Here is a 27,477-nt window from a genome sequence, read left to right as displayed (position 1 = left end):
ATGTTTATTTTCAAGGGCAGAGACTTCCATATTAGGATACTGTTACCAATGGATTTTCAACTGAAAAATGCAAGGTAAGATAGCAAATGAAAGCAATTTGCAAGTGTGTGTAACAAAAGCTTATTTTGATAAAAGCAATGATGGATATGCATATGAATTATTATTTTTTCCCCGATATCAGTGTTGGTAATTCTTACTGGTTTCAACTTAACCTTGCAAAAAAAATTGTACAGCATCAGTGTTAATAAACACTGACAGTAAACACCTATCTAAAAATATTTGGTTGTTAATTAACTTTGAAACTTGTAATTAATTGGTTGTGTATATATATAAAAATCAATGTAGTTGGAAAAAAAATGTTCGTTTAAATCGGGTTATTTATATGTCACTATTTGGGAAACAGAAAATTCAGTGCAAATTTGTAAATTTAAGCAATGATATACTTGAAGTTAAACAAGCTATGCTAACCATCATCTTTTTCCTGTTAATATGTATTAATGTGTTACCCAACTTTTCTTTAAAAGCTCTGCTCTTACTACTGTGAGTGTTTATCACAGTAGTAAGTGGGTGTGTGTGTATTGTGTGTATGCACACATACATGGATTAGTCTTTAACATTGTATTCCATGCTTCTGCCTTGGCCAGCCTGCTCTGAGCTGTGAACAGATGTGATATTAGATAGCTTTATTACATTTTGGGTTGCATACTTAAAACCACATTATAGGTAACTTTGACATTTCCAGGGTATCATTTTTAAATATTGGTATGTTTCATGAAGTCATATTAGCTTGCAAGAATTATGTTGTTGTTTTCCGCGAAGAACAGAGGCTTTTGCAGGTAAATGCTTAATTTTTAATGGGCTTTGGGATAGTGACATTTTAAAGTTTTAAATAATTTTGAATATGAAAACTCAAAGAAATTTTGAAGTATTGTTTACTTCCTTTGTTTTTGAAGAAAAACTTTTATGTTGTAGTGTAGCAGACTTTCTGATCTCTTCTAAAAATCATGTACTGTGGATTTAAAATTTATACAAAGTACTGTTTGTCTAGGATAGAGTGTAGCTGGCACCTAAAGAAGATACTGCGTGGATATCAGCATATTTTAAAGCAGGTATACAACTTTTAAAACCATTTCTGTTAAATGTATGCTTATAGCTCTGGAACCCTCAGCATGGGAAAGACATGGACCGACCTGTTGGAGCGGGTCCAGAGGAGGGCCACAAAAATGATCAGAGGGCTGGAACACCTCTCCTGTGAGGACAGGCTGAGAGAGTTGGGGTTGTTCAGCCTGGAGAAGTGAAGGCTTCAAGGAGACTTTATAGTGGCCTTCCAGTACTTAAAGGCAGCGTATAAGAAAGATGGGGACAAACTTTTTAGCAGGGTCTGTTGCAACAGGACAAGGGGTACTGGCTTTAAATTAAAAGAGAGAAGATTTAGACCAGATAGAAGTGAGAAATTTTTTATGAAGAGGGTGGTGAAACAGTGGAACAGGTTGCCCAGAGAGGCGGTAGATGCCCCATCCCTGGAAACGTTCAAGGCCAGGTTGGACAGGGCTCTGAGCAACCTGATCGAGTTGAAGGTGTCCCTGCTTATTGAAGGGAGGTTGGACTAGGTAGCCTTCAAAGGTCCCTTCCAACCCAAACCGTTCTGTGGCTCTATGATAATAATTCAGGAAGGCTTATACTCACACACCTATTCTAAAAGTCTTAAAGAACCCTCCCTTCTTTTGTGTAGCCAAGATTTATTTTGAAATGCTTGAGGATTTGCATGTCAATCTAAAGAGAGATGGATAGAATTTAGTAAATATTTATTTTTATTCAAGCTTTTTTTTTTGAGATTGATATAGAAGAATTTTTAATAAATGTCTGCTGACATTTTATTGGAATTTTTCTTTAATCTCTCAATTAAAAACAGATCTTGTTTTTCCCTTTTTATATTTATTTTTTACAAACTGTTGATAATACAAAGAGAATTCACATTAATTATTGATAGACGTAGCTCACTCTGTGTCGTAGGCAGTCAAGGAATCGAAGTTAAACCTCCCTATCCAGAAGAAACCTCTGGAGCAAGGATACAACAGCCCTGGAGTCATGAAGAGTATTTTGTTTCTAAGAAGGCGTCTTAGCCATATGTGCTAGTTGAGATACTGTATCTCATGGACTGTGCACCCCTTTGTAGAACAAGGCTTGTGACTAGGGAGTAACCAAAGATACAGTGCCAAGGAAACTGAAGTGTAAATACATACCGCACCTGAAGATATACAGGTGTCCTTAATAATGGGCAGCATCTAAAAGCAGACAGGTCTGGAGAGTTCTTAAAGAAAATGTAACCAACTACGAAACATTTTTGGGTGATTCTAATGCTTCTGTTCTCATTGGTGAAGACTAAAGTCTTCATCAGTGTCTCCATAAGTACTTAATGCGTAAAGTCTTCATAAACTGTGTGAATGTGTAATGTGACATGATGTGACAAAGGCAGTGGTTAATTTTCAGTAAAGTTTCCTGGATGCTGGGAAGTTTGTTCTTGAATTGAAGTATTTAAACATGTGGTATATGGTTGGGTTTTTTATGTTAGTTGGTTTGACAATACTAAAGAAATAGATAGTTAGACTGAATTTGTTCACCACTAAAAGTTATGAGTTGAAGAAAGCAAACTGATACTGTGTTCCCTCCAGAGGTTGCACAGCTGTCCGGATCTTGTCAGTTTTATGGTGGAGCTGAAAACTGTTTTGGTAAGTGACAGAATAAATGTGTGGGAGAAGGGATGTTCTTATGGCTTTGGTTTTCACGTTCAGTTTGTTACGGTTTACTGTTTGATAGATGGATTTATGGTGTTTTTTTTTAAGAAGAGGTAACTGTATGTATGCTGTTCATGTAATATTTGTGTAAATATCCTTTAGGATTTTTAGTGACTGTACTCACAGTGGATTGTTGAAGGTGCTTTCACCTGTGTGACAACTTGACCAATAAATGCAGAGAGCTTTTTTTTCTTTAATATAGTTAAGAGACTGCTGTTTATTTATTTTTTTTTTAAAGTTTTTTCTAATCTGGAATTGAAGAGTAGCAAAGTCTTCAGGTAATAACGTCAAACTGACAATTGCTTGTCTGTTAGTAAAGCATTATTCCATGAGCTTCCTTGGCAAAAAATACTTGTGTACAACTTAGTTAACTTAGAAATAAGTTAAGTATTGTTCAAAACAACAACAAAAATGCCCTCCTGGTATGCCTTTCCTCAGTATTGGTTTAATCCCTGCCAAACTGGATTACACTAAACCAGGAGAAGGCGCATGGAATAGGACTGAATAAGAATGTGTCCATGTAGCTATTTTGAAATATTTCACAATAGTTATTCCAATCTATTTGCCTGAATACACAAGCACTCAGAAATGAGAATGCGATGAAAGTATAATTCATTCAAAATAGTAAAATAGTGATCCTCAGTGCAGATAGTAAAAGCAGCAGAAAGCACTATGGGAGAACTGGGCAGAAATGGTTGTTATACCGATTTCATTAATAATTCTATTTAGTATTTCTTTTATTTAAATTTCTTTTATTAGTACTTTTATTATAAATTTCATTGATTTCGTTATTTGTCCTGTAAGCTTAGTTTTAACTTAAGTCCACTTTTAAAGAACAAGTAGCACAACGCTAATGTGGAACATGTGGTTTGATTTTGTTTTTCTCTGTAACATGGCATTACTTTTTTGATAAAAATTTCTTTTTGAGGCATTACAACATACTTGATGCGTGTCTGTACTAACACTTACTGGGACCCTGTGATGTTTAAACTGAGAAACTGATTTTTTGATTTTTTGATTTTTTTTTGATTGCTTTATAAAGTTGTATATAGCTACTTAAAAATAATATGGGGGGTTTCATATATGTGTCGTCTTTTGTGGCTGTGGAGCCCAGGAGACAGCTGTGTGCTTAACAGAACCTTCTTTTGAAACGTTCTTTCAGTCAAGATGCTTGACTTCAAATTTATTAGCTGAAAAAGAGGCACATTTGATATTTGCATCTGAAGACTTTGTTGTCAACATCTGTGGGTTTTTTTAAATTGCAGATGTTTTCATTACCAGTATCTGAAGTAATTTACCAAACAGCTTCTTTGTCTGCTTTAGCTGTAGGCTATAACAAAACAAATGCAGTGTACAGTTAATTTTACATAAGCTTAATATTTTTGAATGAATTGCAAAAATCACATGACTAAATAGATGCAAAAATATTGAAATCTCTCTTAATGATGTTTTTAATGTTCTTTTAAACAGGAAATTGCTTTAAAGAATACACAAGACCTGCATATACCACGGCCACCAGAATACTACTCCTGTCTTGTCAGAGATCTAGAAATATTGGGTTGGAATAAGTATGTTTATTTTATTTCTTAATAGATGTTTTCTTTAGAATATCTGTTCTTTTGTATTTGTGAGTTGAACATATCAAATGTACTTGTTCTGCTAATTTATCCTGTTCAGAAACTGGTTTTGCTTCAAAAACTGCTGCTTTGTTTTTAATTTAAAAAAAACAAAACAACAGCAAACCTGTATCAACTGAGAGTATATTTTCAGTCTCATAACTGAGCTGATAGGTGAGATGCTACTACTAAGAAATCAATTCTTCTTTGACCTATAAACTATTGGCAGAGTAAACATATTAAACACAGCTTTTGTAGTTCTCCTTTTTCTTCCTTCTTTTCCCTACTTTGTACAGCTTTTTTTGACTATTTCCGTATACTGTGGTTGATCATCATGTACTTTTCTGCTTTCATAAATATAGTTCATACATTTTTTTAGAACTAGAATTATTATTTTTAAAGAACAGTTGTATCTTGCTCTCCAGAGCACAAAGATCTCCTTGGACAAAAGAATAACATAGTTAATCCACAGAAAGGTGAATCTACAAAAAAAAATATCTGAGTGGAGGGGAGAATTTGGAAGGCTGTAAATCCAGAACTTCAAAACAGCCAGCTCTTTGCGACACGCACAGAGAGAAACTTGCATGTATTTTTTGCTACCCACATGGGCACGGAGATGAGGGCAACTGAAAAGCATTCCTTAGTCTCCAAAAACTGTGCAAGCAGACCATGTTTGGGAGAGCAGGGGGGCATTTCCAAGTGGGAAAAATGTTGGTTACTGCACAAGGGGAGTATAAATTGTGTTACTTGAGGATGAAGGCTCAGTGCACCCAAGAACATGGTTTCGTGTATGTGCTGTAGTATAAATTGAGTATTTGTGGAACAAGAAGCGATAGTTCAGGTCATCTTCTGGGGAGAGAAGAACTAGAAGCGAATCTTTTCACCCCAAGTAAAATGGTTGGTTTAATACCATGGGAAAGAATGTCACATTAGCAAAGGATATTTGATTTTGTTGAGGAATGTACACATAGTTGCCTCTGGGTGCCCTCTCAGTAGGGTCTTGAATGAGTGCAAACAGATTATTCACAGTCCCATATACTCTCAGATAAGCTCATAGGACAAATTTAATTTCATACTTCTACAGAGGAAAACAAGGTTGGTCTCCCCATACCTCCTCTTGAAACCTGAAGGAACACACAATTGGGATCAAGTACTCAAGGTCCATGTAGAAATTTTTCAGAAATCCGCAAAGCGTCCTGTTTTGCAGACTTTTACTTGAAAGGCTTTAACTGCCATCACATGTGCCACCGCTGGCAAGTTTTCTGATACTGAGTCTTTTATTCCTCCAGCAGAGAGCTTGGAGCAAACTGATTTCTATTCTTTCCCCTAGAACCTCCAGGAGACCTCTATGGGGTTGAAGAAGGTAGTTGTTTCTGTGTAGGGAGGCTTTAAGGAAATATATTTGAAGGCTGTCCTTAACTAATGCGATTAATCTTACAGTGCCTTCTTTCAAGGGGTTAAGATGAAAGATTGTGTAGGATGTTTGATAGTTTTCAATGAGAAGCTACTTTTTAGTTTTGGTAAAATGAAAGTTAAAAAGTCTACATTTGTGGTTTTCAACAAGACAAATCTACTTTCACCTTAGTCTTGGATGGTAAGTTAGCTTTCAAAAGTGTTTATTTTGCTAAATGAGATAAAGAAGCCTTGGGTTTAAGAATAGTTTTGAATTTTCTTACCTGATTTGTACATAAATAAATAACATGTGATTAACATTAAGTAGGAATTTGCTTTGAAGGCCCACTTATGTTTAAAGATTTAAAACATCCTTGTTAGATCAGCTGAAGTTTTTTCAGTGATTTCCACTATTAAGTATGTAGTTGTGCCAGTTTATGACATACTCTATTCAAATTTCTCACTCAGGTCTGAGAAGATTAGTTAAAATTTCCTAAACACATGGGAAATAAATTTTGAATCATGCCTGCTCTCCCAAAACAAAAAAAAACAACAAAAACACCTTCAAAAAGCCCATGCCAGCAAAACAGACACTGACATACAATAAATATACTTTAAAGATATAAATTTATAAAATGTACAATATTTATAATTGGCCATATGAATATAATATATGGCTAAATATACTAAAAATGCACTTTCAAAATACAATTTGGTAGCTTATTTCAAAACTGGTATTTCTTCTTACTTGCTGTACTCGGGAAACATCCAGTGTTTTATTATTAAAAAGCACATCAGTGTTTTATTCGAGAGCATGTTTCTAGGGCAGAATTTGACCTGGTTTCCTGACAAAGATGGTCTTCATGTAGACACACAACTTATGCTGTGCTTTTGTCCAGTGTAGTCATGCATTTCAGTAAACATACGTCTCTTGACTTATGTTACAGTTAAAGTCTCTATTTGATTGGGGGTTTTTTCGGTTGGGCAAGTCAATCGTTAATCAAAGGGCTAAGCTGTACATAGAGGATCATATCTGGTTTACTATGAGTTGGAAGGAGAATAACCTAGAGAGGTGATCTGAAGTACAAAAGTAAGTTACACCACTAATTTTAGTGTGCTTTTAACAATAGAATAAACTACAGGAAGGCCTCTTAACCTAGACTGATTTTGGAGTTGCAAGTGGTGTGCATTTGCATGTTAGTTAAAAACATCCTGATACGGTCTTTCAGCACAAAACTAAGCCTGCGTTTAGTACTGGCAGTAAGGATCAATCACTGCTCACACCTTGAGAAGCTTTCAGCTGTATTCATCAGGACTTTTCTTAGAAAAGAACTGGCTTGTGGACCCTAGATTTAGTTTTTCCTAGTGAGTTTTGGGTCATGCTGGAAGCTGACTGCATCCAAATCCAACTGACAAATTGAAGGATATTTTGCTTGAAAGAGAATCAAAGCAATAGGCTATGTTTCCTTTTACCTCCAAAGTGAGTTAAGAAGGCTCTCGCTTATGGCAGAAATTTTGTGTGTTCTAGTGGCTTTTATCTAAGGAATATGTAAAGTTTCTCAGAACCAAATTGAAGACGTTTTCTGCAATGATATTGCACCTCTTTTCTCCTAAACCACTCAAACAGTAACAAAGACTGCAAATGGGCAGGCTACTGTGATTAGATATAATCACTTTCTTTGTGAAACAGAAAACTTAATTCTTTTGACCTAATTTAGCTGTGAGGGAGGGTGAATATGCTTCCATATTCAAATGCTTGTACACAAAAGTCACAGGTCAACAGGTTATAAAATTGTACCAAATTTCCAACACTAAGTGCTGTCCTAACAGCTGAGGAGTTCAAAGGAGGATACTGCCTTCGTTTTAAGAACATGGAAAAATACCAGCACAAACCTAATCAGCTGAGGTGGGAGAGAGTACACATGTAGTAGTATTAAGCTATCAGAAAGGCTCTTCTAATACTGTCTCATAATCTCGCTAGTTGATTCAATTACAATGTCCTGGGAAGGTAAATTATCAACTATAAAACATTTGTAGGATTTTTGCGACCCTCAAAGGGATTCATAAAGGTTGCCAGTATCTCTTAAGTCTATGGTGGGAGTCACGATTCCACTTGTCTCAAGTCTCAATGCATTTCTGCTTGATGCTTGCCAAGTTTTTTCATAGAAAGTATCTTCTCCTCTTGCCTTCTCCATTTCCAAGGGAATCCCGCCTTGTCGTGTGCTTTCAATGAAATAGCATTTCTGTGTTACGCTGAATTACTGTCCTTCAGAGATTTAACTAAAGCTTTCCATCTTTGTGATCGTTCCATTTTTTTTCTATGTAATAAAATGATGGAGCTCACAGACCAATAAAAGTTTGTATAACTAAAAGATCACCTATGTAAACAATTCCTTATTTGATTATACAATCATGTGAAGTTCATACAACTTTTATGGCCTTGAGCAACTCTTTCCAGTCCTACAGAACTGACCCTTTCATCTCTTTTTATCCGAAGATTGGTAAAGTGATGTTACCAAACTGGTAGCCACAATGCTACTGAGTTCCTTTTTTCTATCCTAAATGAAAAATTGAATCCTCCTTTGTTCCCTGGAGGCAGTTTATTGTTTTTACGTTCTGTTGAAAAGAAGGAAGACTAGCTATGAATTTTCATTCTGGGCATTCTTCAACCCTGTATGCCTGTGTCTGAGGAGTTTTTTATTCCTTGGTGTTCCAAGTTTGAAAGGGGAGAGAATGTTTTAACCTCTTAAGTACATGGATTGTAATGAATAATACTTAAAAAAATTTTAAATCTTCTTCCTTCCCACCCAATTTAGAGTGTTGAACTGCAAAAATGTTTGATTTTTAAACTAAAATAATCTATAACTTTCTGGCATCTCAAGAGCGAAGTGGTCCAAACAAGATAACTGTCAAAACAGATAATTTTAAATCCTAAACACTTTGACAGCATCCCTTTCATTTTTCCATTCTCTTTTGCTATCTGACCTTACAGTGCATTGATGCGGGCACCAGTTGTGCTTTGTTTTGGACACCGTTATATATTTTATTGTGGTAACTGTTCTGTGCCTTAGCTGCTGGTTTAGGATTTCCCCACCCAGGCAACAGTAGATGGAGGGGTGGGATATAGGTAGTTTTTTATCTTTATAAAACTCTGTGGTATAATTTTGAGGTGAATTTGAAACAAAGTGGGAGTAATGAAATTTTTCCAGTTAGAGGAAGAATGCTCTTTCTGAATAAATCGAATTTAATTGACTACAGTTGAATTACGCTTTTATCAAGACTTGTACTTCTTTCAACTGTTGTAGAGAAAAGGAGAGCCAAAATACACCCAGGAATCTATAGGACTATTTAATATTGCATTAAAGTTAATCAGCATTAAACATGACATCATATATCTCTCTCCCTACTTACTACTGCTACTGCTTTTTCTGCCTGTATTTTTCAGTTCTCTCATATTGAGGTTATGTCATTTATGTAGATAATTTTTTCTTCTTTTCACTTCCTTTCTAGGAATGCGCGCACCCTTTGGTGTATGTCTACTTTTTCTTGTACAGGCTTCTACAACTCTGTTGCATGTTTCACTTGAAAGAGAACCATTTTTCCCAGCATCCTGGCTCAAATAACTGGGCTACTATGTAATGGTTTAAAAAAAAAACAAAACTACTTAGGTCACCAAGGAGATGCTTTCTTTGAACTCTGATAGCCTTTCCATCAGTCTAGGTGGGAAGTTGTACAATAATCTTGGACTGCTTTTTCTGTTTATGCAAGAATGACATAGTAAAAATGCCAAAATATTCACACGCTGGGTTCACTGGTAAGTATCTGGAGAAGCTTGAACCTTTTTGGCAATTGTTTAAGCTACTCAGCAGAACATGGTTCTCGAGAACGATGTATTTTACGGTTGTATTCATCTTCATGGTTGTGGGAAGCCCAAGTCAGTGACATCTTAAGCAAAGAGTGAGTGATTATGTCAGAAGTTTTAAAACTTATTTATGTTTAATATGTACTTGCTACTTGCTTGGGTGCATGTATGCTGTGTAAAACCGTCACGAAACGAAGGCAAATCATCATAAATAACTAATTTTGTACCTGTTTGGTTACTGTTTTCTGCAGAAAATCAATTTCAGAATATGAACCAATATCCACTGAATTTTCCACAATAATAGTATTGACAATAAAAGAGAACTTCATTGAAGAGAAAAGCAAATCAAGAGCATAAAAGTCTCATACAGTAAGAAACTGCAGAAATGGATCAAAGATTTGACAGGAAGTTTAATGTGTACATAAGTAGAGGCTGACAGGAACATGCTGTGTGTGTCAAAGGTTCCAGTGATGGAAAACTGAAACACAGTGCTCACTGACCACAGCGTGAGCCTTGACACACATTGTAAATAACCCAAAGATATATGACTGCATTAAGCAGTAGACTGGTGTATTAACAGCAGTAAATCTAGAACAGCAGAAACAGTTGACATATAGAACTTCCTCTGATTAATATTTGTAACAGACTAATAAGAGTATTGCAGACATTTCAAACTGTACTTCTTACAAAGCTGTTAGAGTTGTCTTTTCTCTTTCAGAGTCACGTATGTGGATACTGGTCTTGCCACAGTCAAGCTAAAAGCTGAAGACTCTTGTGGTCGACAGCATCTCATCACTCTGAAGTTAAATGCAAAGGTGAATTTATGTGGGAGAAAATATTTTAAGGCTTCCTTGAAATAAATAGATTTTTGTCAATTCATAAGGATTTTAGAGAGTTGGTTTGTTAGTATGTCTGTCTGCGAGATAATAGGTGGGTGTTTTTTTGAGAAATTATTTTATATAAAGCAGAGGTTTCAGACTAACTTAATTTAAAATTAATATTGCATTATGGTTATCTTTAAGAATCTTGCCATATGAAGCTGCGCATCACATGAAAAACTTTTTATGATATTGCAATGATTTTACTGGATTACAGACAAAGCCATTTGGGAGACTTTCATTCATTATCAGTCCATCCAGAGATTACGCATATAACAAGAATTAGAGGGTCTGGGATTGCTTCTGTAGCAAGTCTTACTGTTAAAGCAATAGATTTAAAGATTTATGAAAAACTGAATACAGAAGTGAGTTCGTTATTTTGAAAAAAATACTTCTTTTTAGTCTAAATAATTGGCTGATTTTGACAGTGCTTACAATGCAAATCCATGGCATGTGCAGAAGCTGAAAAATTTTAATTCTTCCTAGTAGTTAGAACTGAATTCAAATTGTAATGTTTCTTCATGGAATTTCTCATTTCAAGGCACAAATCTCTTATCAGAAACTATGAATATCCAGGCTGTATGGTGACAATTGTATGGTAACAGCTGTTGTTTTCAGAAAATCGGTGTTGAGGAAAAAGTGGATCCAAAAGTGTCTAAATATTGTTGGTTTTGACTACCCTTGGTCCATCGTCTGGACTAAGAATTTTGAAGGGATGAGGAGTGGGCACAGTATTGTAAGATTAAATTTCACCTTCACAGACATCCTCTATTCCTTTAAATGCCAGGAGGTTTTGAGTTTTACGTAAGACAAGCTAATTTTACCTTACAGGGGGAAAAGGAGCCTGTGGGAAAAGTACTGTTTTGGAATTGAGGTTGTTAAAGTGGGTTTTGAAAAAAAGTAAAACTATCTTCCTTGCACAGAGTAATGAATGCATAATTAATTTGCTAGTCAGACCATCATTAAATAAATTGATGGAAAAAATATATCAGGAAGTACAATTATGGTCCATTTAACACGTGAGGAGAGTAACCAGACTGCATTGCCATTGCTTATAAGGGACCTGCTATCCCATACTTAGTATGACACTAGAAATTAAATCAACCCATTGCCCCTAAGTTTTTTCTTGATTTTATTATGGTGGCTGAAGTATTTTAACTACATGGGAGCATAAAGGCGCAGGAAAAAAATACAGTGCAGTACCCATTTTTACCAAGCAGCTGCCATGGTCAAACACTATTACACTTATGCATTGGCTGGTTCTGTTTAGCCTTAACTTACCACTGTACTGTAAGGGGAATCAAGATTACTTGATGTAAAACCTTGTGTATTTTCTTTATAGTAATAAAATATCTGAAGTTGAGACTCCTAATAGCAGAAGAAAGCACTGGCTAACAACTAACAATATAGTGTAATGAAGAGACTAGATTATCCAACTTGTCAATCATCAATTTTTTTTAATTTATCTTTTTTTCCCAAGAGATTGTTATGATGAAGGATCAATTGCTTGTCCTTTTTAAACCATGTCTGGCATTTAAACTTGCCACAAGAGAAAAATTATATGTGAAACGTGGTTTTGGTGACATGGGGATTTGATTTTCCTTCATATACATATCTAATACATTTGAAAAGACTTTGCTGAAGTATTTTTTGAAGGGATTTTTTTTTTATAACCTGCTTTAATAAAAGTGTGCTTATTTTTGTGATGCTGTTTCTTTGATTAAGGTTATTATGTGAGCTAAACCTCTCCTCCCCAGTCTATATTGCTGGCTCTTGTCTGTATTCCGGCAGGTTGTTTTTTTCATGGACTCCATACAGTGAAATTAGTTTATGAGCCCACCAACAATGTTTTTGGGAAGAAAGTCTTCAAAAAGTGATTTAGTAAATTCTTTTTCATAAAGTTATCATGTGTATTCAGATAATCCCTTACATTTTCCTTTGCTATCATTCCTAATGGTTTGGATGCGTTTTGAGGACTTTTCCTTAATGTGTTGTCAAACGTTTCCACCAGTTATCCTTGTCTTGATGTGCTTTGCGTTAGGAACTGTCCTTTCAAAACACTTGCTGTCTATAAAGTGCACTTGTAAAGTGTCCAGGAAACCGGGCGATCAGGTTAAACCTGGAAGAATTGAGAATGGTCGTATCCTAGTAAGGTGTGTTAGCCAAATCATGTGCTATGCAACTTTGACTTTTGTAAATGATGAGGCTTAAACCTCGTACGAGGATATATTGTTTAATGCTCAGATTACATTTTGCAAAATAGTTTTCCGATTTATTTGGTTGACAATGCCCGGTCCAGAAATCTTTATCCATTCACAATTTAAATGAATAGAGAAGTTTTCTGAAAACAAAGTGTGCATCTTTGCAAGTATAAAAACAAATACACTGGGTTTTATTTATCAGATTTCATTTTGTATTGCGTGAGAAGTGGGTTGGGTGCTTGCCGTTTCTGATCCCAAGAATACAAATAGGCCACTACAAGAATTTGCAAGCCATGTAGTAATCAAGATGCTGTGGTAATTATCTGAACGATTTGGCAAGGGTTATGCAAATACTTTTTCTAGATAAAGTTAGCTGCGTGCTCAAAAATACAATACAAATATTTTGTTTAATAGTTGCTTAAATATTTCTAAAGAATAGGATGATTTCAGACATATAAATTTGAATCTAACTGTAACAACATATGACGTCATTGATATGCTGTGGTATAGTATTTTAAAATACTATGTCCTGGGAAATCACTCACCTTATTTTATTTAGGATTTCACTCTGGAAGTTCTAAAAGCATGATGTACATATGTACAGAATCATTGTTGCATAGTTCTTGCAGTTATCTGGTGCACAGTACATTATTGTGCTCTTAAAGAAATTTTGACAAAAAATGCAGGTAAAACGTTCTGTAGGTTTTTTGGGTTTGTTTTTTTCTTCAGATAATATAAAGTTAGTAGAATCTGTTTGCAAGCACTTGTTCAAAGGCACCCTACAAAAGACTGCATAAAATGAATTTACTTACCAAGAAAGCACATAATTGTCTAATGCTGCTGGCATTTAAATGAGGTAGTCCTAAAACCAATCCTACAGAAAAATTGTTCTTAGTTTATTCTAGGCATATTTTTTATACATTGAAAACAAGTATATTTCTATGCGAGCATTGAAGTATTTCATGAAAAATAATACCTACAATACAGAAACACTAACACCACAATGCCGACAATACAAGAACAGTAACACTACAGTAAAAGAAACTGTAACAGCTACTGTGGATATATTTCAAAGTTGTAACAGCCTCCTGTCCAAATTAGTTGTTTCACTTCTCTCGCTCTGTCGCTGCTGTTTAATTTGTCTGACACCGATTTGATAAAATGGTAAAACACAAGGTATTCAAGTTGTGGGAGTTGTATTCAGAAAGTGGATACCTAACAGAAACCACAAATGAAGGCAAATAAAAAAGCAAGTTTAAATACATTTCTGCAAAATCCATAAATCCACCAGATTATTATTAAAATCAAAGGAATGAAGAATGGATGCTCTAGGGAAGCTGTCTTTTTTTGCTCTTTGCCATAGAGAACAATTTGAAACTAATTGCTGTAGAATTACATTTTACATAAAACAAAGACACATTTTTAAAAATCTGATAAATTAATTGCAAGATGTCTGGTAAATAAGGAAATGTCTATGTCTAGAGGTTTACTTTGGATGGAGAGTGGTTATGGGAAGCAGCACAGCTAAACTTCACCTCTTCGTCTTAACTGTCTTTAATCCCGTGAGGAAGATGTGACTTTTTTCATGTGTCTCCCCAGATAAGATTGTCTATAACGTTTTCCTGTGTTGGCAGTTTATGTAGTACTAATAGAATTTCTGTAAAATTGCTGTGTTTATAATTGGTAGAATTTGAATTTGGTTGCATAGGAGTAAAGGAGGCACCTTCTCTGGTGAAGAAAATTTTGGATAGGTGCTCTTAGAAAGGACATGATTTATTTGCAATTAGGTGTTTCTTTCCTCTGCTACTTTTATTTTTCAGAAAATACCATTTCTTTTTCCCCACAGATTTCATACTGGATGCTGAAGAGCAATAGATTTGCTTGTGTAATGAATAGTCAGTGGTTATTTCTGCAGTTTTCAAGTCTTTCATAGCTTCAGTTTTCATAATACAGCTATTTTTTATTTTCCTTACTGATACCTTTTAATTTGGGGTGGGGGGCAGGGAGTTGCTTTAATTTTGGGTTGTTTTAATTTCAGGTGTGTGTTCATTCATCTCTTTCTAAATAGTTATGTGCTTACTCTGATTATTTGAGTTTCAAAACAAAAAATGTTGCAAATCAGAGCAGATATTCTAGTTTAAATGAAAATGAGTTCTCAACTCATGAAAAGGTTGGCTGGTTTGGGGGATTTTTTTAATATATTTTCCTATCCAGTACAGGTAATTGAGGATAATTTTTTTTAATATTTGATCTTTTTTTTCTTAAGTTCTTTTTTAATGTGTCTTTGTGAACACTGAACAGAGAAAACTGATTCTCCTGCCTTTACTAAAAACTGATACATAAAATCTGTTTACATGTAGATTTCTTCTTTAAATGATAATTAACATTCATAACTATTTCTGAAAATGCTTTACACACTGGTTCCTCTTAGAGCCAAGTTCTCAAGATGCTTGAAGTGCCCATATTTCGTTATAAAATTTGGCAGCTGAGTATCAGTCTGACTTTAAATCACTTTGGAAAAAAAACCCCAAACCAAAACTGTATTTTCTTTCCCTCCCTCAGTATCCAACAGAACCACCGGATTGCCTTGTGGATTTTCCTGTTCAGTTTGCTGTTTCTTGGATGCCACAGGTAAACTGCCATACCATGCATCTTTTTTTAATAACTCAGATACATATGCAGTATGTAGGTGGTAACGAGGAGTCGGATTTTTTAACTCCAGCTTTTTTCCCAGTGTGCATTTTACTTTTATACATGCTTATGTAAGTGTAATAATGCTGACCTCCATATTCTTATGATAGCGTTTTAAATATTTTCCTTGCCATATAGATACACCCTGTATGCTTTGCACTCATACTGGCTGTTTTTTTCTTAAGCTGTTCATACGTCTGAACTATCTTTAGGAATGATATTAGGCAAATGCATGCATGAGAAACAATTGTCTTATAGAAAAGAAGCACCCTCTGAAGTTGACAGACATTTAAAAAAAGGCGGTCTCCCAATTTGTTGTCCCATATGGTTTCCATAACATAATAAAACTTTTTCAGTTACAATCAAAAGAACAACAGGAAACTACTTAATAGTATTCAGATTTCATCGTTTAACTGATGTTGTTAATACAAAGAACCAGGAGCCATTGTCTTTTTTTTTTTAGTCTCTCTTGCATTATTTCATGTATCTTTTTCCTTAATAGAGCATGTGTACTTGATTAAATGGATTTAAATGTGACCACTTAGATGTAAGTTAATTTGAATTATCTCTAGAAAATAGTTTATGTTTAATTTCATTTAATTCAGGGAAAATAGATTTTACATAAATGATGGCATTTCATAATTCTGACTCTCGCGAGGATTTCTACCCATCAATAAAGCCTGTCTTTACAGTGCTAAATTTACATAGGGAACATGGCTGAAAGGTTGCATCAGGATGATTTCAAGAGGGGCATATAATTTTGGCTGCAAAGCTCAAGGTTTTGTGTGTCACCTCAGATCCTGCAATATGAGCGCTTGAGGAAATAACTGTAAGAATGGACCATTGCAAATGAAAAATATACTTAGTTTCTAGTGTAATTTTAGGTTTTGATTCTCTGGTATGGTTTGGAACAATTTAAACAGATATTGTTTTTCCCTTATATTATACTGGATTCCATATACTGCTGGCAGGATTTCAAGTACTGTTTTTAACCTCGAACTTTACACATACTTTTAATAGTATTTTATTAATTTTACAGCCTTGCAATATATGTTGCCTCAAATTAACAACACTTCAAATATCCTTGACAGTCATTGCTTCTCTGTTTACTGTTAGCAATTGTAAAGCTACTAGCTGGACTTATGTTTTAATAAAATGTTCCTGAAAAACATGATACGAAGCAACCTTCTTTGACAAGTTAAAGATGGGAGCGAATATATTAATATTGACAGTACGAGCAAGCAAAAATCTATTGTTAAAAATATGACATTCTCATGCTTGAGATCTTAAAATCTTTTTACACTTAGAATTACCTATGGAGTATTTGCAAACATGAACGATAGATGTTTGTATCTAACTGAAGACCCTGTTTTGAAATCATGAGATACTAATGCTAGCTGCAGATGGCCTGCTGTAATACTGAACCAAATACCAGCAACCTGAGCATTGCGCTGATAGAAATGCTTTACTTGTACAGTCTTTTTTGAAAATTGACCTTATCTGTGTGGGTGACATGAACCTAACACTTCTGGAAAAAAATGGGTGTAGTAGTTGTCTAACTTGTGTTTATTTGCAAAATGCATGGAAATCCTTGCAGTGAGCAGCCTTTGTGCCATGGTAAAATAAGGGTTAAGCTTAGCTGATGCTGAAACAGCACTGGTAGCAGAATTTAGCAGGTCCTCAAGCGGTTGAAAATTTTGGTTCCTAAATTGGAAAAATAACATGCTATGCCTATTTCCTAGTAAAATAACATGAAGTTTTGGTACTGACAGGTCTTAAATGTTGATATTTGTTGGTCATCTTTAATGTAAAAACTGACAAGGCTTACCTAACATTATGCAATTGCACTGTTAGAATATAAACTCCTATGAAAGAAAATATAGATTTCAGGTGGTTTATTTTTTTCCACCTCCCTGTGTGTGCTGTTGCCTATTTCAGGTTCTTTTCAGCGCTCGTGGACTTTAAACTTGAGGGGTTGTTGGGTGGTTGCTTTTTTTCCTTTTTTTTTTTTTTTTTTTTAATCTCTGTATAATAATAGACATGGCTTTATGGCATCCATATTAAAAATGGGTAATTTTCCTTATGGTCCCTGTCTTCCTGCTGGGTTGATAATGTTTTGATGTATTTTTCTTTTGCTCTGATGAGAGGTCTGCTGCTGCTGCTCTGACATATTCATTTGGATGAATAATTATAACTTGCACAATGTCAAGCTGAAGATGGTAGGGTTTTGTGCGTCATGACAAGCCTAGTAGCCAGTGCAGGTGTCTCACAGCATGATCAGCAACAGCCAGTGTATTCTGGCTCAGAGGAGACATTTTAGAGTAGTAAGAAATCAGCACCAAGGGCAATGCTGCTGCTGCTGCTACTGTTATAAGTGCCAAATAAATGCAGAGTGCTTCTCAATGACAAGTGCAAGAACATCTACTTATTTCAGTTATATTCTTTTTCTAAATAACCAGATAAATGTGCTGTCTCCACATTTCAGCAGGCGCTGTAAGCCTGGTTCTGCAGTTTCAGTGCATCTATATTCTGCTGCCCTCACATCAGGGTATTGTTTCTATACTGACCACTGCCCACCTGGTTGGCTACATGAAGGTCATGAGAGTGGAAATTAATGACTAATGAGGTCATGCAGCCAGCCAACAACAGAACAGGAATACAAGATTCAGAAGGTATAGGGGTATGAATAAGATTATTCTTCAGTTATTTTGATGAAAACACAATAAAATGCATCATAATTGTGCTTTTTTTTAGCAAAGGAGCTTCACGGACAGCAGCTCTATATGCATCTATAAATACAAAAACCGGAGATGGTTGACAAAACACTTTATAAAGATTTCAGAGCGTTGGGTCTGGGTTTGATTTGTGCTAAGGAGGGGGGAAATTGTTAAACTATTGTTTGAGAGAAATAAGCAATTTCCAAACGAACCAAAAGAATCATAAATTGTTTAGGTGATACAGGTGATCCCTGTCCACTTTATTAAATTGTTACCTATCTATGAATTCATAACGGGCAAGCAAGTACCGACACCCTTCGGTTAGACTGCTTCACCTTTTCCATTAGAAGGCTTTGCAGTTGTTCTAATTTTGGATAAGCAAATTTTGTTAGGAAGAATTTTAGCCAAAAATATCTCAGAATAAAGATCACATTTTAATCTTTTTTAAAAAATAAATGTTAATAAAATGTGCTCTATTTACCTTAAGTAGAACATTCTTATTCTCATTTAATTAATGTTTAGTTCATTCAGGATTTGGAGTGGGTGTTTGAGATATATACGTATAGCACTTCTTAAAATTTACTAGAGGGCTTCATGGATTTTTATGGCAGACGCAGACTCAGACTTTCTCTTTATTCTTCCCAGCCTCTATGGCTCTAGAAATAAGAACGTAGAGTGACTTTTTTTCAATTCCTTCTTATTCCTTTAATTGAAGGAAACGGTGTATGGGCAATAGGGGTAAACTTGGGAAAGTGTTTGAATTGGAATAAAGTAAAAAAAGAAGGAAAGAATTGGCATGAGGAGCTACCAGTGATGAGATGGAGATGAGAGTGCAGAGGATAAAAATGGAAACAAAAATGTTGCAAAACTACACGAGACACTTCCCTGGTGGAAGAGGAGGTATGTTCCTCTCAGAAACAGATAGGTCCAGAATATCTGACTTTTACCAGCCAAAATAAGTGCTTCAGCTCCAGCAGTTGTTGAAACGAATGGAAGATACATACAGTCTGATAGCACAAATGTAACATTTGGGTCAAAGTTTTCTAAAACTGCTGGGGAATCATCAAAGTTGATATGTTTACATGCCTGTTTTCCTGTAAAACAACCGATTTAACCCGGTCTCTGCAAACACCTGTTTTCAGAAGTTAAGATCACCGAAACACGCAGCACACAAAAACTTACGAAGCTCTCCCTTGAAAGTAATGAGGTGTCCTGGGACTGTCAGGCTTTCTCAGGACCTCAGTGCTGTGATGGAGAGGAAGCTGGTTCCACCTGTGGATTTTGTACGGATTCACATTTGATGGGTCCTTCAGCCAGCCCTACCTCTAGGTATCTTGTGCAGCTACCGCAGTGCAGATGAGAGTAGTTAATAATCACATCTCTTACACTGTTTTGCTAGTCTAAACCAGTAAAACTCTTTTGTCCTTTTCTAATGGTGGGCTCTCCGTTCCTCATCTTAGAAACTTCTTTGTCCCAGCTGTGGTTGGTTTGTTTGGTTAAGGTCTGGTCAGAATCACGCGCAGTGTTTCACCTCGGACCGAACCTGCATTAGTGCCTTCTGCACTGACTTTATTAACGCCCGGTCAGCACAGGGATCAGGGAGCACAGCTGCAGCGGGGTCACTTCCCAGCCTGCGCAATACATGCCAGTGGTCCCACGGGGCGAGCCTGGGGGAAGTACCGTGTGATCAAGTTAGAAGAGACTGTGATATCCACTTGCACAAAAAACTGCGGTAAGGTTTTGTGTCTATTCTAACGCTGGTATTTCCTCCCCCCTGCTAGCTAGTCATTACTACTCGTACGGGCAGCTGATGTCAGTATCCTCAGCAGTTAGAAATAAAATGCAAGGTTCATACTATACATTAGAAAGATCTGCATTTTGTTTTAAGTTGTTGTGATGGATTATGTTCTTTGTTTTTATAATGGATGTTTTACCTGATGAGCTTGGAACCTTAACACGTACAGAGGGTGGAGTAATCAGTTTGGTTTTGCTAGTGGTTTTTATAGAGTCAGGGCAGCCAGCGATGATATCCTGAATGATGAATGTCTTATTTTCTAAAGAATATTTGACATATCTCATACAAATTCTAATGCATTTGTACAAAGGTTACCAAGAAACAAAGAGTTTGTGCTGTTTGACTTTATTAACAACTATCTCGGTGTAGCGTAGACAGAAAGCAGCACAATAGCACTCTTTCAGAAAAGACTATTGGGCAATGACCAAACATTAGTTGGGTAATCAAATAAAAAGGAGTACTATAGTTTTCATGGCTTGCATGACAAGCATGTGATGTATTTAAATAGCTATAGATGCATTTATGTATATAGCAGGAGACAGCTGGCAACATCAATGAAGCATGCAAATAAGATCAAACGAACAGTGCATTAAAAAAAAAGATTTAACTACCTTTTTAAGGAACATCATTGAAAAATTACAATTAGTATTAAAATTAATTGGATTTTAAAACTTATCTGTGGGTTATAATCCCTTGATGTTTCTTTTTTCTAGTGAAACCCTTTGAATTCCCGGAAGATAAAGATAAAAATGATTATTAGAGGATTTATCTGTATGTGATATAGAAAAATGTAAAAAATCAAAATGGAAAGCAACTGTTGCAAGTACCAGAAAATTATGCTATTAATTTAAGTGTCATCAGAGCACAAAAGATCACATTTCAGGACTGTGTGAAAATTATTAAAATACTGGAAATAATAGTACTTAAGATGAAGATATTATACTCTAAGATGCGGTTAAGTGACTGACACTATTATATCACTTCAGGTATTATAAAAGTAACAAAATGCTTTTAAAGATAATAAGCGTTACATTTTGAGATTGGCAGTATTCACACTTTTCTGCTTAAGTGCTTTCCTACTTTAATATAATTTAATAACAGCAGGAAAAAATGTCGCATTTTATTTCTAAGCTACACCGTTTCTTTCTAAAATATGCATGCGTAAAATATAAAAACTTATTACATATAAATATCATATTTCTTTATCTGAGAATGTTCATATAATTTGCTTCTTTTTGTCCAGGTGAGAAAGGAAGAACATAATTACTAAAGATTAAAGGAAACCATTCCATGTTTTATATTAAAAAAATAGAAAGAATAGAGGTATTCCAGAAAAATACCTCTTTACAAATTGAACATGTAATTTTTGTTTTTCTTTTTGACTCCAAGAACTTGTTCCCAGGCCAAAAGATACCTGAAATCTGGCCCTTGTTACATCTCTCTTGTTTTTTAAAATGTATTTTTACCATCTCTTTGTCCTAACTGAAGACGTCTTGTCAGTTCTCTCCTATCCTTCCTGCTTTTTACTCATGCCTTTTGTGTAAATGATTTCAAAACACCCTTTGATGCTCTCAAATGATTCCTTTTTTTTTTTTTTTTCCTACACTTGAGTTTCCCACTACCAAACAATTTGAGAAAATGTTACCTGGGAAGAGTCTGTCTCCAAAACACTTCCCCCCACCCTTGATCTCCCTTCGCTGCCGCCTTTGCCTAGGCTCTGGGCACCTTCCCTTTTTTCCTCTGGTACCTTCATCTCTCCCCACGAAGCAACGTTCTGATGGCTCCTTGTTCTCCTACTGGTCTGTTCCTGACACTTTCCAGTTCCTCCACTGATTCCGTCTGACGTCAAGCTCAAAACCGTATGGGGTTTCCTCCTCTTGCGTTCTTCACCTCCTTTCAGTTCCCTAAATTCATCTTCATGTGTTGTACCCTCTGGGCATCTGCATTTGGAAAGGTTTTAACTGGACTGCTGAGTGTTTTCTCTGCTTGATGCAGTCTTTCCCTGTAGAAATAGTTACTTCTTTTGTGCTCACTGATGATTTTAAAAAGACATTTTTCGTGTTGCTGTCCTGTATGTTGTCCTGTATAATGACAGATTTTTCTGATTCCATCTAATCTACTCTCAAATACTGAAATCCCTTGAGTGTAATCCTCTGATTATTAGACGGTTTCTCCTTCTCTTACCGTATTTACATGGCTTGAAATATAATGTTAAGTACCTGTTTTTACACTGCTTAATTTTGAGATAATTATGACATTGTTAGGCTATATTTCTTCAAGTCTTTAAAAAATAAATAAGCTGCTTTAGTTATGTGAGTATGTCTGTGTATTTATATTTGGTACCACTGCCGTGTTGTTCAGCTGAAGTAGAGACAAAAGAAGTTTAGAAGTTTAACAGTAGATAATGATGTTTTTTACTTTAATTTTAGAGTAGTTCATTACAAGTTACAATGCAAATTCATAGTTGTTACTAGTTTTCAGAAAAGTTTTGTGAAAAAGAGTATAAAACTATCAAATCCAGGTATGATGGATGTATATAACAACATGTTAGAACTAACAGGATTACAGAACTTGTGTTATACTCAGGATACAGCTGTTCTTTGTGTTGCTTCAACTAAAAAAACAGGTTCAACGTTTTATACTACCATGATACATACTAGATTTTAACACTTCTTTAATTACCTACAATTTGTTTTTAAGTATTCTGTATGGCTGTAGGTGGAAACTATATAAAATTTGTTTAAATTTCTTCTTTTCTTAGAACTCCTTAATAGACATTTATAATCAGTTCCTGGCGGCGTTAGAATCACTGAAAAAATTCTGGGATGCCATGGATGAAATCGATGGGAAGACATGGGTGCTTGAGCCAGAAAATCCCACACGGGGTGCTACAACAAGAAGAATTGCAATAGGTGCAGAAGGACTTGAAAGGAATACAGTGGGTTTGAGAATTAAAACTCGGGGTGCTGTTTTGCTTTGCTTATCTAATCAGACGGTGCTTGTTTGAGGTAGGAAAATGAAAGCTAGCACTTAAAACCAGCAAGACACAACTCTCTTACTTTGAGTGTTCAAAAAAAATAACCTTCCACAGAATACTGAACCTGTTTACGAAATTAATTAAAACTTTATGGTGTTATATAAAATGAAAGTTTCTGCAAGGACATACTGTGTATTTGTAAATTATGAACATGTGACTGTCAAAAACTGAGGACTTGCACGACAACTCTAGAAAAATCGGTATTTGTAAAAAAAAAAAAAAAAATCAGCTTAGATGAAGCCCTTATCTCATTCACAAATTCCAGATTTTTTAACAGACTATTACTTTATATTGATGCTGTCCTGGAAGAGTGAAAGGAATATTAGAGTGCAGTCAAAAGGGAAAAAGGGGGTTAAAGGAGGCAGGTGGAAAGGACAAAGAAAGAAGAGAAGAGAGGAAATGAGAGGCTTGCAGTGTTAACCATCTGAAAAAGTACCTTAATTCATATGCTGATGTCTGGCATTTTAAGGTCTTAATATATATAGGATAAGGAGTCTTGTAATTGCAGAGGAGAAACTCGCCACTGTCAGAGGTCAGAGATACAGGGGAAAATGTTATCTTTGAAAGAAGGGTTCGGATTTTTAGCTGAAATCCAAAATGTCAGTAGCACATTGTAGAAATCTGAGAACATACAATGGACCAAAGTAGACCTAAGTCATCCTCAAAACCTGTGGAAAGACTGATTGCCTGCAGGCTGAAGAAGGAAAGGAGCTAGGGGGGTGCTCAGGCTGCTCCTTCATTGCGGGTGGAGGGAGGGACCAAAAAAGTTCAGCAACCGGCTAAAATGACGTGGGTCGGACAACAATTTTTGTGTGTGTGTGTGCAGTCAGAGTGGCTTTATCTCAGTTCTGCTGTACTTTGACACAGACCAATGAAAAGGAAAGAAAAGCCTCAAAAAGCACCTCACAGGAGATCAGTGGAGGGCAGTAGAAGGTTTTCAGCCCTTTGTTGTTGGTCACAGGCGATCTTTGGTTATGACTACACTTTGATTTCATTCATTCCCATTTCTTCAAGGAGGGCAAGCCTAACATACCTCTTGTTTACAAGAAGTATTGGGTTTCACCTGTTTTTCTTGAGAAGAAAATTTGCTGTGAGGCTTTTAACCTGGATCCAGCACATTTTTGAGCTGCTTACCCCTTATCAATAGTGGGACCTTATGAGGATGATGGGGTATCTTATATTGTAAAAGAAAAATAATTGCTATTTCAAAAATATGCTGTTGTTTGCTCAGTCCAGCAGTATGCTGTGGAGAGGACTGACTTTTACTGCTTAATACTGTCTTTATGCTTCTATTTTTGACTGTAAAAGATGATTAGAAATTAATAACACTTACTGTACTACCTTTAAAATTTCAGGAAGATTTCAAACGGATTATGGCATCTAGCTTGAGTTTGATTATTCAGAAATAAGTCCAAGTGTTAAGGTTAAGGCTAGTTTATAAGAAATGCAAGACTGGCAAGGGTTTTTAATCAGTTGCTATTTTTAATTACAGTCCATTGAAATTTAAATATTTAATATATACTGATATTTTGTACAATTAATTTGGAAACCTACCAACTTTTTTATTATTTGTTGTAATGAAAACCAGCCTGAATTAACCAATTTAAAACTGCTTTTACAAGAAGGTTAATGTTTCCTTTTTCAAATACTTGACTGCAAAGAACAGCTTCCCCTATGCCTGACTTGCTTTCTCCTTGTAGGGAGCAATGTCTCGGTGAACATAGAGGTAGATCCTCGGCATCCAAACATGCTCCCCGAGTGTTATTTCCTTGGAGCAGATCACGGTAAGGCAGCAGACATACACCATTTGTTTCTCTTCTAGAATCAGATCTCTGGTGAGCAGATACCAGTGTAAGCTACGGCAGACTCCTGGGGGAAACTTTACTTAAGCAGAGGCAGGAATTAAGCTGAATGTGTGGGTAGGAGCATTTTACACAGTAGATGCTGGGGCTTTTAACAGCCTAAATCCATAGCATGCTGGTTCGCTCTGCGAGTCACACTTTTTTCTAGTGCCTTCCTAGCACAGTTTAGAGGGAACCCTGTGTCCTACAGCTGATTACCCAATCATGTTTATGTTTTAATATCATTTTCTTCTACAAAAAAATTTTAAAAATTACTACATATGTCCTAATAGTGTTTGGAAATATTTGTGTCTTTTATTCCATGTCCCACAGTTTTTTACCAACTTGTTAAGGTAAATAATACTGTATCTTCAACAATATGATATTTTAAATATTAGCATCAAGAATTTCCAAAACAAAAAATTAAGAGCAGTCATTGACTTAGGTCCCTGAAATCATTTATTAAAAGAACAATCCACGGCTTTCCCTTCAGTGCTGAAATATAAGAGGTCAAATTCGGGGGTGGGGGGTGTGTGTGAAGAGGATCCTAAAGATGACATAATTATTTATGTACATTGTTTGCAGTGGTTAACCCTTTGAGAATTAAGCTGAACAACAATATGCACTTATGGTAAGCATATTTACTAATATAGGTTTGAAACTGAAACGGTATTTGCCATGCCTAGTGTTGACTTTTCTCTCCCTCTCTCCCACCTGCAGGGATCCAGAAATAGGTTTATTACAAAACTTGAAAGACCTCTTAGAAATTGATTTTCCATCTCGTGCTGTGATAGAAAAAAGTGTGAGTTGCTTTTTGTTAATGATCAGTTGTTATTTCTCCATAAGTAAAATTTAAATGGTCACTTTATAACCGCCAGCAAAAATAAGAGACTTAGAAGAGAGGTAATTGGATTAATATATTGTCATAAGAACTTCTGAACTTCAAGCAACAATTGTCAGAGCTTGTTAACCTTTGATTAGAGGTGTATACTTTCCTGTGGCCTTCATAGCAGTAAGGCGATTAATAACAGGCTTCGCTATTAAAAAGGAAAGAGGAAGTTCCAGAGTAGCTAATGAGATGTGGAAAAATCCAAACATTCTGTTATGGATGTTGATGACTTAAGTTCTAATTAGGTAGAGCTGCTTAGAGGGGACAAGAGGCCATCCAAATACTGGTGCATTTCAAACAAACTTGGAATTAATTTTTGACAATGCTGTAACGTGAGATTACTAGCTTCGCTTTCACTTGTGAAATTTTTAAATTAATATCTGACTGTGAGGTCTTGTGTCTAATGTCCAAATCTAACGACAAATCCATGTGTTTAATAAAAAAGAAACAGTGGGGCCCAAGAGTATGAAAGTGCTTGTCAAACTAGCCGTAATTCAGTGAGAGGATAAAGTATCACCTAGCAAAGTCTCGTACATCCGGCAACTAATCTCACTCTTTATACCATAATGGTGTAAACATATATATGGAAGGCAAAAATATTTAGTAATTCGAAGTAACAAAAAATGCAAAAGCAAAGACAAATAGATGAAGATGTTTTCTATGTTACCAGCCCTGTTTCTTCCTTGCAGTTGTACTGTAAGCTAAAACCTGTTGTGTTTAAAGGATTTTGCTAAGGACTGTGGAATCTGCTATGCTTATCGACTTGATGGCACTACTCCAGATCAAGTGTGTGACGATCCCCGATGCGGACAACCTTTTCACCAGACTTGCCTGTATGAGGTAAAGTAATTAATGGGACAAACTTGGTCACTAAGTTGCAGATTCTACAAAATAAGCATTGCACGCTTAAATTTCAGATGAAGCACAATCCTGTGAGGAGTGCTACAACAGTCTCTGCGCTTCCTCCTGTCTTCTAACCCACAATTCATACCTAAGCTCCCTGTGGACGGGAACCTGGTCTCACTGTGGTTATACAGACTCTGACTTGACACACACCACGTCAGATGCTGATCGAATGCACTCTGTTTGGAAAAGCCCCTGGCAGTAGATAGTTCTTAAATTTGATGTGAAACAAATGTGAATCTTAATCCACCTATTTGTTTTGCAGTGGCTACAAGGTCTTCCTTCTAGCAGACAGAGTTTTAATGTCATCTTTGGTGAATGCCCGTATTGTAATAAGGTAAGGAAATGTAATGAAAATGAGTGATTGAAGTAAATAGTGTATGGTAGCTGAGATAAGGGCAAAACCTCTAACAAAGTCTTCCTTAAAATAGAGTTTGTGGCTACTATCTTCCTTTCACACATTGGAATAAAGAGAATAAAACCTTTAAATTCCCATGCTTTTAGTATTTAACTAAAGGTTTTCTGATACAGTATAAAGATGGCTACACCCCAGTTATCAATATACTAGCATCAGAGTAATTAAATATCACACTCCACTGTATTTCATGATACTTTTTTAATGTTGCAGTAGCAAACGTCCAGTTTCCAAAAAAAAAAAAAAAAGCCACCATAGAAACCAAGAATCCCAACATTGGTAACACGAAACAGCCTCGTACAAGTAGTTTGGTGCATACATACCTATTGAGTGCAGATTTGGAAAGTTTAAGAGAACTTGCCTTTAAGAGAGATGTATTGACAGTATTATTTAAAAAATCTTTTTCAAGCCCCTGACACTGAAATCTTCAATGAAGAAACTCTGA

The 27,477-nt window shown here is 35.7% G+C and overlaps 1 protein-coding gene across 1 annotated transcript; it reads left to right on the top strand.

Moving 5' to 3' along the window:
* FANCL (Fanconi anemia, complementation group L) lies at nt 1-27,477 on the top strand. The gene is made up of 13 exons (XM_009886073.1): nt 1-74; nt 1,049-1,109; nt 2,673-2,729; nt 4,266-4,363; nt 10,384-10,480; nt 15,307-15,375; nt 22,709-22,859; nt 24,685-24,768; nt 25,411-25,456; nt 25,546-25,627; nt 26,438-26,554; nt 26,883-26,954; nt 27,442-27,477. The coding sequence occupies exons 1-13, from the start codon at nt 1-3 to the stop codon at nt 27,475-27,477; spliced, it is 1,044 nt and encodes a 347-aa protein (XP_009884375.1).

The sequence above is a fragment of the Charadrius vociferus genome, unplaced genomic scaffold, assembly GCF_000708025.1.
Source record: "Charadrius vociferus isolate BGI_N301 unplaced genomic scaffold, ASM70802v2 scaffold455, whole genome shotgun sequence".
Taxonomy (NCBI): Eukaryota; Metazoa; Chordata; class Aves; order Charadriiformes; family Charadriidae; genus Charadrius; species Charadrius vociferus.
The sequence above is the reverse complement of the archived record's forward strand: the minus strand, read 5'-3'. Positions and strand labels throughout refer to the sequence as shown.

Coding starts and splice junctions, on each gene's coding strand:
- FANCL (XM_009886073.1), top strand. CDS start 1: ATGTTTATTTTCAAGGGCAGAGACTTCCATATTAGGATACTGTTACCA. Junction 75..1,048: donor TTTCAACTGAAAAATGCAAG/GTAAGATAGCAA, acceptor CTGTTTGTCTAG/GATAGAGTGTAGCTGGCACC. Junction 22,860..24,684: donor AACAAGAAGAATTGCAATAG/GTGCAGAAGGAC, acceptor TTCTCCTTGTAG/GGAGCAATGTCTCGGTGAAC.